Here is a 19,060-nt window from a genome sequence, read left to right as displayed (position 1 = left end):
AATGAACTCGGTTAGTAAAGAGCACATTTTGTGACCTCAGCGACACGTCATCCATGTCATCTCACAGAGAATCTGCACAAAGCCTCGTTCATGTGTTCATAACAGAGTCGTGAGCAAATGAGGAAGAACTGGAGAAAAACAACTTTCACCATCAGTCTTAATGCGAAAATCTTTCTTTCACTTTTTAATCTCAATCAATATCCTCGTTTTTCCTGTAATAATGTAAAAATGTTCTTTTTTGTGAATCTACCAAAGAAATTCACATAAATTTGTTATTTTTTCCTTCCAAATGTACAAATTTAACCTTTTTTTCTTGTAAAACTAATTTATTTGTTGCTAAATTTTTGGGCTTTTTTTCACTAATCTGTACATTTATTGTATCATCATTTTTATTTTAACCTTTTTTTCTTGTAAAAATAATTTATTTGTTGCTAATTTTTGGCTTTTTTTTCACTAATCTGTAAATTTTGCTGTTTTTCACACATGCAGCTAAAGAAATGGGAACAAATGATGTGTCTCTGTGACAGGCTGCTGGGAACAAAGTGCCTAAAGATCCAGTTTAAAACGGCTTCTTTGCTAAGTTGGACAAAAACTGGTTCTTCCCTTGAGTTAGGAGCCTTTTCTTAGTCCCAGATGTTGGTAAAGTCCTGCAGAAACTCATCAGATTTTAATAGTGATGAAGGACACAAACAATCGTACACAGCAACAGGTTTTTATTTTTGCTACATCGTCGTCCTTTTCGAAACAAACTGGGTTTGTTATTTTTAAAAAGTTGCACCAGAACTCAGCAGATGTGTGTTTTCAGTGCATCAGTTCCAGTTTCAGACCGTTTTCACATACATACACAGTACAACATCCAGAGAGCTTTGTGTCACTTTAGTGCAAAATGTTTCTTCTTTTAAACACAGGTTGTAGTTTTCTGCTCAGCTCTGAGTGGAAGCTGCTGACAGCCTGAAACATGATGCTGATGGAAAGTGAAGATCTCTACAGAGTTTCCTGTTTCCTCGGCAGTTTAAATCTGGATCCATGATGTAAACACAGAGACTACATCTGAATGATGCTTGCTGCAAACATGAGGAGAAAGAGTTGTTTCTTCAGCAGAAACTCAGTTAAGTCTTGAACATTTTATTCGTCTTTTATCACCAATTCATCTCATTTCCTAAAGATGTCCTGGAATGAATCAAAGCTCACATACACGAACAAGTAGCTTTACACTTATGGATTAATGATGATTAAAACAGAATGATTTTATCTGGTTTCACTTGTGTTTTTGGTCCTGAAGCTCGGGTTATTACACTCCCCATGAGACAACCGGTTCTGCTCTGATTGATTGGCTCCAGTGGCCTCAACAGGCTCCACCCACAATTCTGCAACAGAAGATTCAGGAAAGGAATTTGATTGGCTGCAGTGTGAGTGCACGCCCCCAAAGGGCAGGATGAGTCATCACTCAGTGGGGTCACATGACACTGAAAGGACCGGATTATTGGCTCAATTAGAATCAGACTGAGTTATTAAGTGCATGTAGACACCTTAATCTGACTAAGAACTGGATCGGATCGGATTAATGGATGGATTGATGGACAGTTTCATTGAAACAAAAGGTTTAACCCTAAAGTCTTCTTCCGTTAAAGCGTTCAGCCCTGATCCTGCGATTAAAGTTCCCATGTGGAGCAAAATCTGAAAATCTTTAAACGTTCCCAACTCTGCCACAAACACAGCTTTGTTGGTATTCTTAATGTTTTATTAGAGTTTGTAATTTCCTGGAAAACAGCTGAAAAGTGTTGATGACTCATCCTGAACTCAGGGGGCGTGTCCTAACTCAACATCCAATCAGAGCAGACTGGGCTCTTTGGGTGGGGTCAGCCTCTTTAGATCCTGGAAATGTGTGAATATGCAAAGATGAATTTCACTCAGCTGTTTCATGGGCTTTAAAGAAGAAATTATAAAAAAAAACCCTCATGCATAAGAATATGAGCAAAATATAAATGAATCTAACTTTAACCCTTTAAGCCCCGCCCCCTGAATAAAACGGGCTGAAAGTCCCACGTTAACATGTTTTTATCTGAATTATCCCCTGAATCAAAATGTCTTCATGTTCAACATGTTCCAGGAAACTGATGAATGAAATAAAACGTCGTATCCTAAGCCGTTCATTTTTCTGATTTTCTGTTGTTTTTATGTGGATAAAATGAGAAAAACATCAGAAGCTGGAACAGCTTTGTTCATAGTTGTGTTGATGGGTTCAGAAAAGGATCAAAAAGGAAAAAATAAAATAAAAACGTGTGGAAATCTGTTCAGAATCCAGTGAGATGTCATCAGTGATGTCATCAGTGATGTCATCAGTGATGTCCCCGCCTGTAAATCAGGTGATTAAATCATGAACTTTGGGTCAGACTTTGTCTCTGAGCAGCTTTATTCTGCAGCCTGTTGGATCCTGGATGTTAAAATGTTTCTTTAAATAAACTTTAAAGGAGATTTAAGGTTTAACATCTTTGTATTTTTTTACTTCTGAGCAGACAAACATTATCCAGGACATACCCTGAACCACCTTTCAGTTATTAATCAGATGTATTGATGATGAACACAGCAGTTTGTTGCAACTCTCCTCTCGTTACTAGAATCTAAAACAACAACAAATGGCACGAAATGAACAAAATTACTTTAAAACTTCAAACTGGGCGCGGACGCAGCTCGCAGCCTCGGATCTTCACGTGAAACGGACGAGACTTTGACGTGAACGGACGCCGCGGGCCGAGCGCGATGAAGACGAGCTCAGTCCTGCAGGGCCGAGTCGCTTCGCAGGAATGTTGAAGTTTCCCTTTTTCACCTGAAGGCGTCTCTGTTCGTGAGGTCATCACAGTGAGGACATCCTGGAAAACAACTCAAATATTCTCCCAAGATTCGGTCCAGTTGTCCAGAGAAAGTGCAGGAATCATGAAATGTGAAAAGATTTGGGATTCACATCTTTGATGGTTCAGTGCAAACAAAATAAAACTGAAAATGAATTAATTAACTTAAACAAACATGTAATTGAATGAGTTTTTCTGTCGGTAGAAGCCAGAAACTGAAGCTCTGCGAGGTTTAAACTGAGAAAAGGGACATCAGGCCGAAAGAGAAACATTAAAGTCAGACTGAAGGGTCCTCACAGAGATAGAGTTTAAAACAGTTAAAGAAATGAAACCTGTTTTTTCTGTTTGAATGTTAAAACTTTAACTGAAACACAAGGACGTAAGAAGCCCAAAAAGGACCGAACGCAGCTGATTTTCCTCATGAAACCGGCTCATATGAACCGGCTCAGATGAACCGGCTCAGATGAACCGGCTCAGATGAACCGGCTCAGATGAACTGGCTCAGATGAACCGGCTCAGATGAACCGGCTCAGATGAAGAAGAACGTTGAATCTGACCCATCAAACATCACAAGTGGAACAAACAGCCAGAGACACGAAGCCGTCCTCGCCTCCACGGGGTCCTCACAGTCCATAATGTCCCTGCTGAGGACAGAACACAAACCCAGGTTAAATTCAGCGTGAGGACGGGGCAGCCTCCGGCTGATTGGACGGGCTGAACGCAGGCGGACTCACAGCAGCCGACTGGCTCAGCTTGTCGAAGCGGAACTTGAGGTTGGACCTGGGAGAGTTTCTGTTCTTCAGTTCTGACAGAGGAAGAAAAAAAGAGTGAAACGGACGCAGAAACCCGTCAGACGTTCTGAGAGTGAGGAGGCCGTACTGAACCTGTGGGGCTGCGGCACACGATGAGCGGACAGGACGCCTCCACCTGAGGGGCGGGACACAATTAACACGTTATTAACACGTTTATTAACATGCACGTCTATTAACGTTTATTAACACGCAGGTTTATTAATGTTTATTAACGTTTATTAACATGCACGTTTATTAACGTTTATTAACATGCACGTTCATTAATGTTTATTAACGCGCACGTTTATTAACATGCACGTTTATTAACATGCACGTTTATTAACATGTACGTTTATTAACATGCACGTTTATTAACGTTTATTAACATGCACGTTTATTAACGTTTATTAACATGCACGTTTATTAACACGCACGTTTATTAACATGAACGTTTAGTAACACGCACGTTTATTAACGTTTATTAACATGCACGTTTATTAACGTTTATTAACATGTACGTTTATTAACATGCACGTTTATTAACATGCACGTTTATTAACGTTTATTAACATGTACGTTTATTAACATGCACGTTTATTAACGTTTATTAACATGTACGTTTATTAACATGCACGTTTATTAACGTTTATTAACATGCACGTTTATTAACATGCACGTTTATTAACGTTTATTAACATGTACGTTTATTAACATGTACGTTTATTAACATGCACGTTTATTAACGTTTATTAACATGTACGTTTATTAACATGCACGTTTATTAACGTTTATTAACATGCACGTTTATTAACGTTTATTAACATGTACGTTTATTAACATGCACGTTTATTAACGTTTATTAACATGCACGTTTATTAACACGCACGTTTATTAACATGAACGTTTATTAACACGCACGTTTATTAACATGAACGTTTATTAACACGCACGTTTATTAACACGCACGTTTATTAACATGAACGTTTATTAACACGCACGTTTATTAACATGAACGTTTAGTAACACGCACGTTTATTAACGTTTATTAACATGCACGTTTATTAACGTTTATTAACATGTACGTTTATTAACATGCACGTTTATTAACATGCACGTTTATTAACGTTTATTAACATGCACGTTTATTAACATGTACGTTTATTAACATGCACGTTTATTAACGTTTATTAACATGCACGTTTATTAACATGCACGTTTATTAACATGCACGTTTATTAACGTTTATTAACATGCACGTTTATTAACACGCACGTTTATTAACATGAACGTTTATTAACATGAACGTTTAGTAACACGCACGTTTAGTAACACGCACGTTTATTAACGTTTATTAACATGCACGTTTATTAACGTTTATTAACATGCACGTTTATTAACATGTACGTTTATTAACATGCACGTTTATTAACGTTTATTAACATGTACGTTTATTAATGTTTATTCACATGTACGTTTATTAACATGCACGTTTATTAATGTTTATTAACATGTACGTTTATTAATGTTTATTAACATGTACGTTTATTAATATGCACGTTTATTAACATGCACGTTTATTAACATGCACGTTTATTAACGTTTACTAACATGCATGTTTATTAACATGCACGTTTATTAACGTTTATTAACATGTACGTTTATTAACATGTACGTTTATTAACATGCACGTTTATTAACGTTTATTAACATGTACGTTTATTAACATGTACGTTTATTAACATGCACGTTTATTAACATGCACGTTTATTAACATGCACGTTTATTAACATTTATTAACACGCACGTTTATTAACGTTTACTAACATGCATGTTTATTAACGTTTATTAACATGCACATTTATTAACATGTACGTTTATTAACGTTTATTAACATGCACGTTTATTAACATGCACGTTTATTAACATACACGTTTATTAACGTTTACTAACGTGCACGTTTATTAACGTTTATTAACATGCACGTTTATTAACATGTACGTTTATTAACATAAATGTTTATTAACACGCACGTTTATTAACATGCAGGTTAGAGTAAATGCACATTAGAATAAATGTTCTTATACGTCCGGTACAGGCTCATTTTCTGTATACAGTAAGGCAGTGTTGGTGGTGGGGGGGTTCTGGGGGGCCTGGGCCTGCATGTGAGCCCAACCAACCGCGGCGGCGCCTGACTCACCAGGTGCGTGTCATCAGCAGCGAGGCTGAAGCTGCAGCTGCTCGACGTGGACCTGGAAATCTTGCTGCTGTCCTTCTTCGTGCTAATCCTACAAAACAAACAGGCACTGGTGATGTTTGCTGCATCTGGAAACAAAGATCTGAGCGGAGACACACTCACCTGTCCCGTTGTCCCGCCTCCGGAGAGCTGGGATTGGACGGCAGCTCCGACCTCACCTCCAGCGCCGGTTGGCAGCCGTCGAAGCTGCGCTGCTCGCTCAGGAGGCTGACACAGAGGGAAGCGATCGGTTCAGTTTCCTGAGGCTCCAGAGTTTTTGTTTGGTTGTGAATAAAATGTTGTTTTATCAGAGGCACAACTTTGTTTGGAACTGCGGTTGTTTCAGCAGAGTTTCAACAGTTTCAACAGTGATTTGTTGCCTGAATCAAGTTCTCCATGTTTGGATGTTTTTTGTTTTGTGCAGCTTCCATGTTTCAGCTCCAGAGTTTTTGTTAATATGATACAATACGATTTGATTCAATACGATTCGATACAATACGATTCAATTCGATACGATTCAATTTGATACGATTCAATACAATACGATTCGATGCAATACGATTCAATTCGATTCGATTCGATTCAATTCGATAGGATTCGATTCGATATGATTCGATTCGATTTGATACAATTCAATACAATACGATTCGATTCGACACGACACGATATGATTCGATACGATACAATACGATTTGATACGATTCAATTCGATATGATTCGTTTCAATATGATATGATACGATTCGATACAATACAATTCAATTCGATTCAATACAATACGATTCGATGCAATACGATTCAATTCGATACGATTCGATACAATACGATTCGATACGATTAAATTCGATTCGATGCAATACGATTCAATTCGATACAATACAATTCAATTCGATTCAATACAATACGATTCAATTCGATACAATACAATTCAATTCGATTCAATACAATAAAATACGATTCGATGCAATACGATTAAATTCGATACGATTCGATACAATATGATTCGATACGATTCAATTCGATTCGATTCGATATGATTCGAATCGATACAATAGGAGGGTTTCACTTGACGTCACTTCTGTATTTTCTAAGCGCGCAAACCTAAGTGGTGGGCAACCTGAGCTGGAGCCCATTGAAAACACTGTGTTTTGTCTGCCACTTTTTGCCCAAAATGCCTCAGTTTTGTGCCGTTTTTGGATGTTGCAATCGGTCTAACCGAGAGAAGGGAAAGGGTTACTATCGGGTACCGAAGGTAATCGCCCATAGAGGTGAGAAATGGAAAAAACTCACAGAACAACGCCGCAAAAAGTGGATAGCTAACCTACGTTTACAGACTGGAGGGGCTGAATCTGCAAATGCTCGTGTCTGCGGTGACCACTTCGTCAAAGGTATGTGCGATATCTAACTGTTTTGTAGTAGTGCAGTAAAGTATTATGTTGTTAAATGCCAATCAACAGTAATGTAATACGGGCTACGTTTGGGCTTTGTTTTGAAAGCTGCCCCAGCGCGTTGTTAGCTACTGTCAGTGGACTGGGCTCCGACGGTCATGCTGGGTTACCCAAACACAGAGCTAACACACCGTCATCGGTGTTTCATGCGATCTCTGAGAGTGGTTGATCTAAACAAAACAAATTTGTCACGTCGTCACAATCTTCACGTTTCAGTAGTATCCACGAAGTGCTTAAGTGCTAACAGGGCACATTAGCTCCCAAGTTCTTGACAACAGAATCTCTCTCTCTCTGTCTTGTGCATTAGGCTAACAAAGACACAATGTCAGCATTTGGATATTTGGATCTCGGCATTTTATCAAAACATAAACATTTTTGATTGTTATTTGAGTGCCAACATTCACAGCTCGGCATTCAACATGTTAAGTTCTGCTTTACTGCCCAGCCCTGCACTACACACTGCATTATCCACTGGGATAACGCACCATAAACAACACAGAAAACAAACTTACCCTGGCCAACACCAAAACACAATCATTCTGAAGACGTTTTACTCCGAGTTTGCTGATCCATCCGCTGTGGTAATACTTGTATGCCTCCAAACTTTTGTGGGCCTTCAGACGTCTGAAGAACCAGGAAGCTCGTTATGTCCACAGCCTCTATTTTCGGCAAATCGTTCCGGTCTTGCGAAAATTCAGACATTTTCATTAAATATGGGTCACGACCAATGTATTTACCTTTCCCTATATGCCGGCTCCAAACCACTACAATGTTCACTCATCTCCATGTTGTTGTTATGGTAGTCAAGCTTCCTGCCCACCAGCTTAAATTTGCGTGGTCCCGTGATGACGTAACTGAAACCCTCCTATTCAATACAATTCCATACAATACGATTCGATGCGATTCGATAAGATTCGATTCGATACGATACATTCCGTTATGTTAGGATACGATACTGTAAGATATGATATGGTACGATACTCTTTATTTGGTGGCAAAGATTCAGCGGATGACAGCTTCCATCCACTGAATCTTTGGATTTGACTGTCAACAGCAGCTTTGCCACAGAAATCATGGAGTTACCTCCTCTGGTTGGGTTTCTCTGTCTGGCTGTCGATGCTCAGCAGACGAGGGAAAAGTCCTGAGCGCCTCTTCACCGGAGACTTCACATTACACTGAAAAACACGCCAGCTGTTAACAGCATGACTCAGCGGTCCTAGGAACCAGAAGTGAATAGATCTTTGCTTGTCCTCACCTCGATGCTCAGGTGTGCCAGACCGCCCCCACTCAGGCTGGTGGGGAGTCCCGTCCCGCCTCGCGACATGGTCTCCATGGAGACGCTCCGCCCTCGCATCGCTCTCTGAGATGGAATCACAGAGTACGGAAAACACAAGGTCGCTGATTTTTCATGGTCAAAGTGAGAAAATACAGGAGGAAATAGGAATTAAACCAACAAGTTTTTACTGGTTTCTAACATCAAAGACGTAATTAATGTGATTCTGACACGATTTAACGTTTACGCTCCGATTTCATTTCACAGCTGCTGAAAAAGGACAAAGAAAGATATGTGAGGCAACAAAGAGGGTAAGACTCACCTTGATGGACTCCAGCAGTCCTCCGTGAGCGTGCCCATTCTCCGCTCGGCCCTCGTCCTCCGGACCTAAGGTCAGTCCCAGCATGCTCTGCGAGCGTCTCTGCAGCTCATCATGGAGGCTGTCCAGCAGGGCGGCCCGGGTTCGCTCCTGGACATGAAAGAGGCCTCAGAAACTAACAAACAGCTTCAAAGAAACATATTTAAATCATCACTGACCACAACACTGGAGGATTTTATCTTTTATCTAAAGCTTCCATATTGTGTAAAACTCCTTCTTCCTGTTCCTGGGAGCATATATCAGGGCGTCTGAGGTGTAAAACTCCTTCTTCCTGTTCCTGGGAGCATATATCAGGGCGTCTGAGGTGTAAAACTCCTTCTTCCTGTTCCTGGGAGCATATATCAGGGCGTCTGAGGTGTAAAACTCCTTCTTCCTGTTCCTGGGAGCATATATCAGGGCGTCTGAGGTGTAAAACTCCTTCTTCCTGTTCCTGGGAGCGTATATCAGGGCGTCTGAGGTGTTAAACTCCTTCTTCCTGTTCCTGGGAGCATATATCAGGGCGTCTGAGGTGTAAAACTCCTTATTCCTGTTCCTGGGAGCATATATCAGGGCGTCTGAGGTGTAAAACTCCTTCTTCCTGTTCCTGGGAGCATATATCAGGGCGTCTGAGGTGTAAAACTCCTTCTTCCTGTTCCTGGGAGCATATATCAGGGCGTCTGAGGTGTAAAACTCCTTCTTCCTGTTCCTGGGAGCATATATCAGGGCGTCTGAGGTGTAAAACTCCTTCTTCCTGTTCCTGGGAGCATATATCAGGGCGTCTGAGGTGTAAAACTCCTTCTTCCTGTTCCTGGGAGCATATATCAGGGCGTCTGAGGTGTAAAACTCCTTCTTCCTGTTCCTGGGAGCATATATCAGGGCGTCTGAGGTGTTAAACTCCTTCTTCCTGTTCCTGGGAGCATATATCAGGGCGTCTGAAGTGTAAAACTCCTTCTTCCTGTTCCTGGGAGCATATATCAGGGCGTCTGAGATGTAAAACTCCTTCTTCCTGTTCCTGGGAGCATATATCAGGGCGTCTGAGGTGTAAAACTCCACCCTTTTAAAGTCTCTTAACAGATAGCTGTGAAAACCTGGATCAGAGAAGGGCCGCTGTGCTTAAACCAACAGGTATGTTGACCAAAGCATGTCACATCTCAAAGTGACCTCAGAAAATTGTGTGAAATTGTTAAAAAAAACAACATTTAAACCTTTAAATGAAGCCTGAAAAGGCTCCTTATGTTCTCTAAGTCTCAGAATTTAAATTCTGCAGATTAAATCAGAGTTCTTTACGAGATTAAACAGTTCCTGATAACTTTTTCTCATGGTGGAAACAACAAACAGGCCGTGTGGTTCACCTCCAGGCGGGCGAAGCGCTCGCTCTTGTAGCACGCCAGCTCTGCGTTGATGAGTTTCGTGAGAAGAAACTCTCTGAACTCTGGTCCCTGGAAAACAAAAAACAGCTCGTTTGACCTGGCAGGTTCATCGCTGTGAGCCTCCAGCGTCCAGATGAGCTCAGAAACTCACCTTCCTGAAGGTGGCCGGACTCGGGAGGGGCGGGCCGAAGGGCGGCACGTCCTCTCGCGCTGTGACTGACACCTGTCAATCACAGCAGTTTCACAGTTCATTCGGCTTCCTTAACATTTCAGCATTAAATAATGTTTCACTTCTTCATCCAAGTCTTTGTTTTATGCTTTAAAGTGAATAAAAATGTTCAGTTTCAGATGTTTCTTTCCTGAAGGGAATCTATTCTGAGGAGTAAAATACTGTACGAGCAGCATTCTGGTGCCTTCAAATTTGGTTTAAGGAATGTAAATCGCCACTATTTGAAAGACGGGTCTAAACCGCTTGACCCGATTTCAAGCCCGCAAGGACCGACGGGAGGTTTAAACATTGGGATAGAAGACCAACTTCTTATTGTTCAATTTCATTTAAGAGAGAACTTGATAGTTTTCAGAAAATTTCGGATACACATGGATTGGAAAAAATCGGATTTCTTTTGGTATCTTCAAATCGAGTCTTATTTTAATGATGAGATAAAACCAACAGAGGAATACGAGCCCAACTTAATTAACATATTCATTGACATGTACAAAAAAAAAAGGACGATAAGTAACTTGTTTCAACACTGTCCTCCCGTATTCGATCCAATAAGAAACACTCAACAGATAAGGTTAGATTAAGGTGGGAAAAAGAATCTGGAACTGTCACCACAGAAGAAGAGTGGCTGGCAAGAGATCATGCGGGTAATCCAAAATATTTTTGTCGATGAAATTCACCGCTCTTTTTCCACGATCTATGTCGCAGTATTGCGCCCCATCTACTGGTGCCAGACAAATATCTTTTAAAAATATTATTAGCAGCCTGCAAGAAAGCTGTAACCTGAAAATGGCTGCAGGCTTCACCCCAACAGAGACAGACTGGATAGATGTTGGGACAAATACTCAAAATATGGAAAGGATGAGCCTTTCGCTAAAGCCTGATTTATACTTGGAAACCAGGTCGTCTGCGTGTGTGTCGCAGTTAACGCAGACACTACGCAGACACTACGCAGACACTCTGGTGCACCTCCTCAAAATGTACTCACCGCAGACAGTGCCGCAGACATCGCCGCAGGGAGGAGAGAAAGGAAGCCTCTGATTGGTCAACTCTACATCCGCTCTACACTATGTGTATTTCCGGTTTGCTAACCGGCTGACGCTAACCGTGACGATTCTTTCGCCTCTCTGCCAGCTCCAGTAGTAGCAATATTTCTTCTATTTCTAGATCGATCAGCTGCATCTCAATCAAAGTGCGCATTCGTCCAGTCGCCATTGTTGTTGAATGACCTCCGTAACCGTAACACCCACAATCCTAGCTTGTTCGTGATTGTCCCTCTTGCGTTGTGGCGTGGGATTAACATAGCGCAGACAGCGCTTCAAAAGTAGGCATAAATCAAATATAACTGCGTCGTGTCTGCGACACACTGCTGCGAAGTATACACGAGCCTTCAGTCTACGGAGCGATAAGTGTTCACAATACTGGGAAAAATGGATTGTGTTTGTGGCCACGAGAGATGCTCACTGAGCCATTACTGTATGAACCGACTTGTATCATCAGCATAACGTCTGTTTTAATGTGGAGGTGACCGACTGTTCGTTCTGTTTTTCTGTATATTGTTTGTTGTTTCTTTCTATAAAAATAAAGTACAAAAAATGATGCAGTGAGGGGAAGCGTGTACCTTGTAGGTGGTGCCGTCGGAGCAGGACTGCTCCACCAGGACGAAGGCGTGCAGGAAGTTGGAGGCGATCATGTCTGGGACGAAGGGCGTGGCCTCCTCTTGAAATATCACTGCGACGATGTCATTTCCTATGTGGCGTTTCCTCTGCAGCTGAGTGACATCATCAGGACGACTTGAGTGACATCATCCTGTTACATTTGTTTCATGTCGGGTGATTATGGATAATTATGTAATGATCTAATTCCACCGTAAGTCATGTGATGTTACATCATCATCTAATCTGATCTCATCACTTTTAAAGTCAACTTCTAATAATAACACGCTGAGTCATGTTTTCTGTAACACGCTGAGTCATGTTTTCTGTAACACGCTGACTCATGTTTCCTGTAACACGCCGACTCATATTTTCTATAACACGTTGACTCATGTTTCCTGTAACACGCCGACTCATATTTTCTATAACCCGCTGAGTCATGTTTCCTGTAACACGCCGACTCATATTTTCTATAACCCGCTGAGTCATGTTTCCTGTAACACGCCGACTCATATTTTCTATAACACGCTGACTCATGTTTCCTGTAACACGCCGACCCATATTTTCTATAACCCGCTGAGTCATGTTTCCTGTAACACGCCGACTCATATTTTCTATAACACGCTGACTCATGTTTCCTGTAACACGCCGACTCATATTTTCTATAACCCGCTGAGTCATGTTTCCTGTAACATGCTGAGTCATGTTTCCTGTAACATGCTGAGTCATGGTTCCTGTAACACGCTGATTCATGTTTTCTGTGACCTGCTGAGTCATGTTTTGTACAGTTTTAACATGCTTCTTTGTGGTTCATGATGTTCAAACAAGCTGAGTCATGCTGTGTACCTGCTGTGCGTCCCCCTCGGTGAAGGGTAGCTTGGTGGACACGTGGAACATGATCTCCTGCTCTCTGTGGACGGTGTAGACGGACTGAGACCCCGTCTGACCGTGAGACACATCCAGACCCCCCCGAAATCTGCACAGAGGAAGGTAGTATGCAGTATGTAGTATGAAGTATGTAGTATGGAAGTATGTAGTATGTGGTATGTAGTATGGAAGTATGTAGTATGGAAGTATGTAGTATGTGGTATGTAGTATGGAAGTATGTAGTATGTGGTATGTAGTATGGAAGTATGTAGTATGTAGTATGTAGTATGTAGTATGCAGTATGTCGTATGTAGTATGTAGTATGGAAGTATGGAAGTATGTAGTATGCAGTATGTAGTATGTAGTATGCAGTATGTAGTATGCAGTATGTAGTATGTAGTATGCAGTATGTAGTATGCAGTATGTAGTATGTAGTATGGAAGTATGGAAGTATGTAGTATGCAGTATGTAGTATGTTGTATGTAGAATGTAGTATGCAGTATGTAGTATGTAGTATGTAGTATGCAGTATGTAGTATGCAGTATGTAGTATGCAGTATGTAGTATGTAGTATGTTGTATGTAGTATGCAGTATGTAGTATGTAGTATGGAAGTATGTAGTATGTAGTATGTAGTATGGAAGTATGTAGTATGTAGTATGCAGTATGCAGTATGTAGTATGTAGTATGCAGTATGTAGTATGTAGTATGCAGTATGTAGTATGTAGTGTGGAAGTATGTAGTATGGAAGTATGTAGTATGTGGTATGTAGTATGTAGTATGTAGTATGGAAGTATGTAGTATGTAGTATGCAGTATGTAGTATGTAGTGTGGAAGTATGTAGTATGGAAGTATGTAGTATGTGGTATGTAGTATGTAGTATGTAGTATGGAAGTATGTAGTATGTAGTATGCAGTATGTAGTATGCAGTATGTAGTATGTAGTATGGAAGTATGGAAGTATGGAAGTATGTAGTATGTAGTATGCAGTATGTAGTATGTTGTATGTAGTATGCAGTATGCAGTATGTAGTATGTAGTATGTAGTATGCAGTATGTAGTATGTAGTATGCAGTATGTAGTTTGCAGTATGTAGTATGCAGTATGTAGTATGTAGTATGCAGTATGTAGTATGTAGTATGCAGTATGTAGTATGTTGTATGTAGTATGTAGTATGTTGTATGTAGTATGTAGTATGTAGTATGTAGTATGCGGTATGCAGTATGTAGTATGCAGTATGTAGTATGTAGTATGTTGTATGTAGTATGTAGTATGTAGTATGTAGTATGCAGTATGTAGTATGTAGTATGTTGTATGTAGTATGTAGTATGCAGTATGCAGTATGTAGTATGTTGTATGTAGTATGTAGTATGTTGTATGTTGTATGTAGTATGTAGTATGCAGTCTGTAGTATGCAGTATGTAGTATGTAGTATGTAGTATGCAGTATGTAGTATGTAGTATGCAGTATGTTGTATGTAGTATGTAGTATCTAGTATGCAGTATGCAGTATGTAGTATGCAGTATGTAGTATGTTGTATGTAGTATGTAGTATGTAGTATGCAGTCTGTAGTATGCAGTATGTAGTATGTAGTATGCAGTATGCAGTATGTAGTATGCAGTATGCAGTATGTAGTATGTAGTATGCAGTATGTAGTATGTAGTATGCAGTATGTAGTATGTAGTATGTTGTATGTAGTATGTAGTATGTAGTATGCAGTATGCAGTATGTAGTATGTAGTATGCAGTATGTAGTATGTAGTATGTTGTATGTAGTATGTAGTATGCAGTATGTAGTATGTAGTATGCAGTATGTAGTATGTAGTATGCAGTATGTAGTATGTAGTATGCAGTATGTAGTATGTAGTATGCAGTATGCAGTATGTAGTATGCAGTATGTAGTATGTAGTATGTAGTATGCAGTATGTAGTATGTAGTATGTAGTATGCAGTATGTAGTATGTAGTATGTAGTGTGTAGTATGCAGTATGTAGTATGCAGTATTCAGTATGTAGTATATAGTATGCAGTATGCAGTATGTAGTATGCAGTATTCAGTATGTAGTATGTAGTATTCAGTATGTAGTATGTAGTATGCAGTATGTAGTATGTAGTATGCAGTATGTAGTATGTAGTATGTAGTATGCAGTATGTAGTATGCAGTATTCAGTATGTAGTATATAGTATGCAGTATGCAGTATGTAGTATGCAGTATGTAGTATGTATGTAGTATTCAGTATGTAGTATGTAGTATGCAGTATGTAGTATGTAGTATGCAGTATGCAGTATGTAGTATGCAGTATTCAGTATGTAGTATATAGTATGCAGTATGCAGTATGTAGTATGCAGTATTCAGTATGTAGTATGTAGTATTCAGTATGTAGTATGTAGTATGCAGTATGTAGTATGTAGTATGCAGTATGTAGTATGTAGTATGCAGTATTCAGTATGTAGTATATAGTATGCAGTATGCAGTATGTAGTATGCAGTATTCAGTATGTAGTATGTAGTATGCAGTATGTAGTATGTAGTATGCAGTATGTAGTATGTAGTATGCAGTATTCAGTATGTAGTATATAGTATGCAGTATGCAGTATGTAGTATGCAGTATTCAGTATGTAGTATTCAGTATGTAGTATGCAGTATGCAGTATGTGGTATGCAGTATGTAGTATGCAGTATGTAGTATGTAGTATGCAGTATGTAGTATGCAGTATTCAGTATGTAGTATATAGTATGCAGTATGCAGTATGCAGTATGTAGTATGCAGTATTCAGTATGTAGTATGTAGTATTCAGTATGTAGTATGTAGTATGCAGTATGTAGTATGTAGTATGCAGTATGTAGTATGCAGTATGTAGTATGTAGTATGTAGTATGCAGTATGTAGTATGTAGTATGTAGTATGCAGTATGTAGTATGTAGTATGTAGTATGCAGTATGTAATATGTAGTATGTTGTATGTAGTATGTAGTATGCAGTATGCAGTATGTAGTATGTAGTATGTAGTATGCAGTATGTAGTATGCAGTATGTAGTATGTAGTATGTAGTATGCAGTATGCAGTATGTAGTATGTAGTATGTAGTATGTAGTATGCAGTATGTAATATGTAGTATGTTGTATGTAGTATGTAGTATGTAGTATGCAGTATGCAGTATGTAGTATGTAGTATGTAGTATGTAGTATGTAGTATGTAGTATGCAGTATGCAGTATGTAGTATGCAGTATACGGTTTCGAACACAGCCTTCAAGGGTGAACCAGGAGACTCTCACCCCTTAAAGTCCTGCAGCTCCACTGTGTCTCCAAGCAGCTGCAGGAACTCTGTGAAAGCTGGCGTCTCCTCGTTGTTGGTGAACAGCTCCTCCTCAGACACCTGCCGGACAGGTGAGAGACTCATCAGACTCACAGCTACAGACATCCTGTGTTAGCGCCCCCTGATGTCGGGAGGCCTTTACTGCGCTTCTCAGAAACACCTTAAAGGGGACATTTTCTGCTCTTTTAACATTCTGACAGTTTTCTGAGGTCTCATTGAGATGTTTGAGACCGACTTTGGTCTAATTACCTGCCCTCAGCCCTGTTTAACACCTCTTAGTCTGTTAACCTCCTGGATATATTGACCACATTAAACATGCCGATAATGTAACGTTAGCACACCGAGAGTGAGGAGAGGACCGGTGTTGTGTTTAAACAAAGGAGAACTACATAAATACCAGGGTTGTGTTTCTGGGGAGTTTAACACCTGCTGGTGACCGCAGACGCCCTGATATATGCTCCTATAGGAACAGGAAGAAGGAGTTTTACACTTCAGACGCCCTGATATATGCTCCCAGGAACAGAGAGAAGGAGTTTTACACCTCAGACGCCCTGATATATGCTCCTATAGGAACAGGAAGAAGGAGTTTTACACCTCAGACGCCCTGATATATGCTCCCAGGAACAGGAAGAAGGAGTTTTACCCCTCAGACGCCCTGATATATGCTCCCAGGAACAGGAAGAAGGAGTTTTACACCTCAGACGCCCTGATATATGCTCCCAGGAACAGGAAGAAGGAGTTTTACACCTCAGACGCCCTGATATATGCTCCCAGGAACAGGAAGAAGGAGTTTTACACCTCAGACGCCCTGATATATGCTCCCAGGAACAGGAAGAAGGAGTTTTACACCTCAGACGCCCTGATATATGCTCCCAGGAACAGGAAGAAGGAGTTTTACACCTCAGACGCCCTGATATATGCTCCCAGGAACAGCAAGAAGGAGTTTCTATCTTCTGAAGAAGCGTTCGTAAACACACTGAAGATTCGTACCTGTCCAAATCTCTGGTAGACGACCCCGAACTTAAAGGTGTTGTTCACCTCATGTTCATCGTAGTTGACAATCAGCTGAGACGCCTGGACACACACAGACAGACGAAATCAGTCCAATGTGGTCTGCTGTTCAGCGGAGGAAACTGAAGTTTTCCGAGCTCACCTTGGGGTAGAGGACGGGACTGAACCTCAGTCCTGCTGCTTCATCACACAGCAGCTTCAGGAGAAACATCACACACACAAAGGTTAGCTGAAGTTAAATCTTTGTTTCACCACATCTTCCTGTTGGAATGAACCGTTAGATGAGTGTGCACCTTGGCCAGCTCTGGTACGCTCGGGATGTCCGGCAGCTCCGTCAGGGACAATCTGTGATAGACGCTTTTCATCCGAGACCTGAAACCAAAAGAGTCGAACCTCAAACTGAACCTGAACCTGTTCACTGAAACACAAACACACATGCAGGATATTACATGTTTAAATGACTGGGCTCACGCCTGAGAAACGAGCTGAACTGGACTGTAACATTCATAGATATTTGAAGGATTCAGAGTCTGTAACTTTACTCACAGCTGATGCCTGAACTGTTTGTTTTCTTAGATAATAACTGAAGCTGAGGCTTCACGAACATCTTCTAATATCTTTTTTTGTTTAACAAAAACCATAAAGATTTATTATTTATTTCTAAACGTTCACCTGGTTGGTTTCTGTGCATCTGAACCTCCGTTTAAACCTTTATTTAACAGACAAAAGTCCAAAGAAATGATTTTCAGCCTCTTCACTGAACAGTTTCATCGTAAATCCAGAACCTGAAGCAGCAACACTCAGTGAAAGATGTTCTGGAAGCTTCTCCAACCGGCAGGTCGCCTGCTGACAGGTGAGGGTGTCAGGATGGGGTATAACAGCAGCATCCACCAAAGGTCCAGCCTCTCCAACAAGGACGGGTCGGGGCTCACCGCTTTGGGCCAAACGCCATCAGAGAACCATCAATAAGTTCAGCAAATGTTTCTCAGGAAAAGATCAGGAAAAGAACTTTGGTCTTTCAGCATCTACAGAGCAGAATATTGAGGAAAGATTCAGGGAGTCTGGGGAGTCAGTTTTCTTTGAGTTTTCTTTGAGTTTCTGGAGTTTTCTTTGAGTTTTCTTTGAGTTTTCTGGAGTTTTCTTTGAGTTCTGGAGTTTTCTTTGAGTTTTCTGGAGTTTTCTGGAGTTTTCTTTGAGTTCTATTTCATCCTTACTGACCGCCAGAGGCGGTGCTTTCAAGCACTGAATGATACATCTCGCGCATGCGCAGGTCGAGTGTTTATACCAACAACGTCACTCGTGACCCCCTGCTGACCCCGGAGAGCCTATATCTTCCGGCAACATCAGCAGGTCAGTCCTTTTTCATCTTCTCGCTGCGCAAGGTATTTCCGCGTCTGCATATGAGACGAATTCCAAAACTATTTCTTACTTCATCGTTCGCTGCTGGTGGTCTTGCGACGTCCCGTCGAGGCTGCGAGCTGCTCGCCCTTCAGAGACCGCAATGAACTGCCGAGAGGTCTGTAACCTTTTTTTTCCTCGGCTGATGAAGTGTACTGCCAGCTGTTACAAGCGCCGGTCTAGGCAGCGTGCTCGCTCCTTCTCCCGGTGCTGTGCGCCGCACGTGAGTAACAGTCTGTTTATAGTTACGTTGTCGGCGAAGGCTAGCCCTCTCCCAGC

The 19,060-nt window shown here is 40.8% G+C and overlaps 1 protein-coding gene across 5 annotated transcripts in view; it reads right to left on the bottom strand.

Annotated features, from left to right (window-relative positions):
• Positions 1-706: 706 nt before the first annotated feature.
• The window catches only part of LOC142401809 (rap1 GTPase-activating protein 2-like), a 67,297-nt gene continuing 48,943 nt past the window's right edge, over positions 707-19,060 (bottom strand). For 3 of the 5 annotated variants that reach the window (XM_075487277.1, XM_075487280.1, XM_075487281.1), the window contains 15 exons: positions 17,677-17,755; positions 17,526-17,579; positions 17,363-17,446; positions 16,332-16,432; positions 13,046-13,175; positions 12,166-12,315; positions 10,473-10,544; positions 10,304-10,390; positions 8,916-9,062; positions 8,576-8,680; positions 8,404-8,495; positions 5,997-6,101; positions 5,838-5,925; positions 3,734-3,776; positions 3,517-3,654 (listed from right to left, as the gene is read on the bottom strand). In XM_075487277.1, coding sequence (XP_075343392.1) covers positions 3,524-3,654; positions 3,734-3,776; positions 5,838-5,925; positions 5,997-6,101; positions 8,404-8,495; positions 8,576-8,680; positions 8,916-9,062; positions 10,304-10,390; positions 10,473-10,544; positions 12,166-12,315; positions 13,046-13,175; positions 16,332-16,432; positions 17,363-17,446; positions 17,526-17,579; positions 17,677-17,755 — 1,468 coding nt within the window. In that variant the 3' untranslated portion in view covers positions 3,517-3,523. Of the gene's footprint in view, positions 3,494-3,516; positions 3,655-3,733; positions 3,777-5,837; positions 5,926-5,996; positions 6,102-8,403; positions 8,496-8,575; positions 8,681-8,915; positions 9,063-10,303; positions 10,391-10,472; positions 10,545-12,165; positions 12,316-13,045; positions 13,176-16,331; positions 16,433-17,362; positions 17,447-17,525; positions 17,580-17,676; positions 17,756-19,060 lie in introns of those variants that run through there. The other 2 variants (XM_075487278.1, XM_075487279.1) reach the window with 2 other exon arrangements.

The sequence above is a fragment of the Odontesthes bonariensis genome, chromosome 16, assembly GCF_027942865.1.
Source record: "Odontesthes bonariensis isolate fOdoBon6 chromosome 16, fOdoBon6.hap1, whole genome shotgun sequence".
NCBI classification, from domain to species: Eukaryota; Metazoa; Chordata; class Actinopteri; order Atheriniformes; family Atherinopsidae; genus Odontesthes; species Odontesthes bonariensis.
Note: the sequence above shows the minus strand (reverse complement) of the source record. Positions and strands in the feature narration are given on the sequence as shown.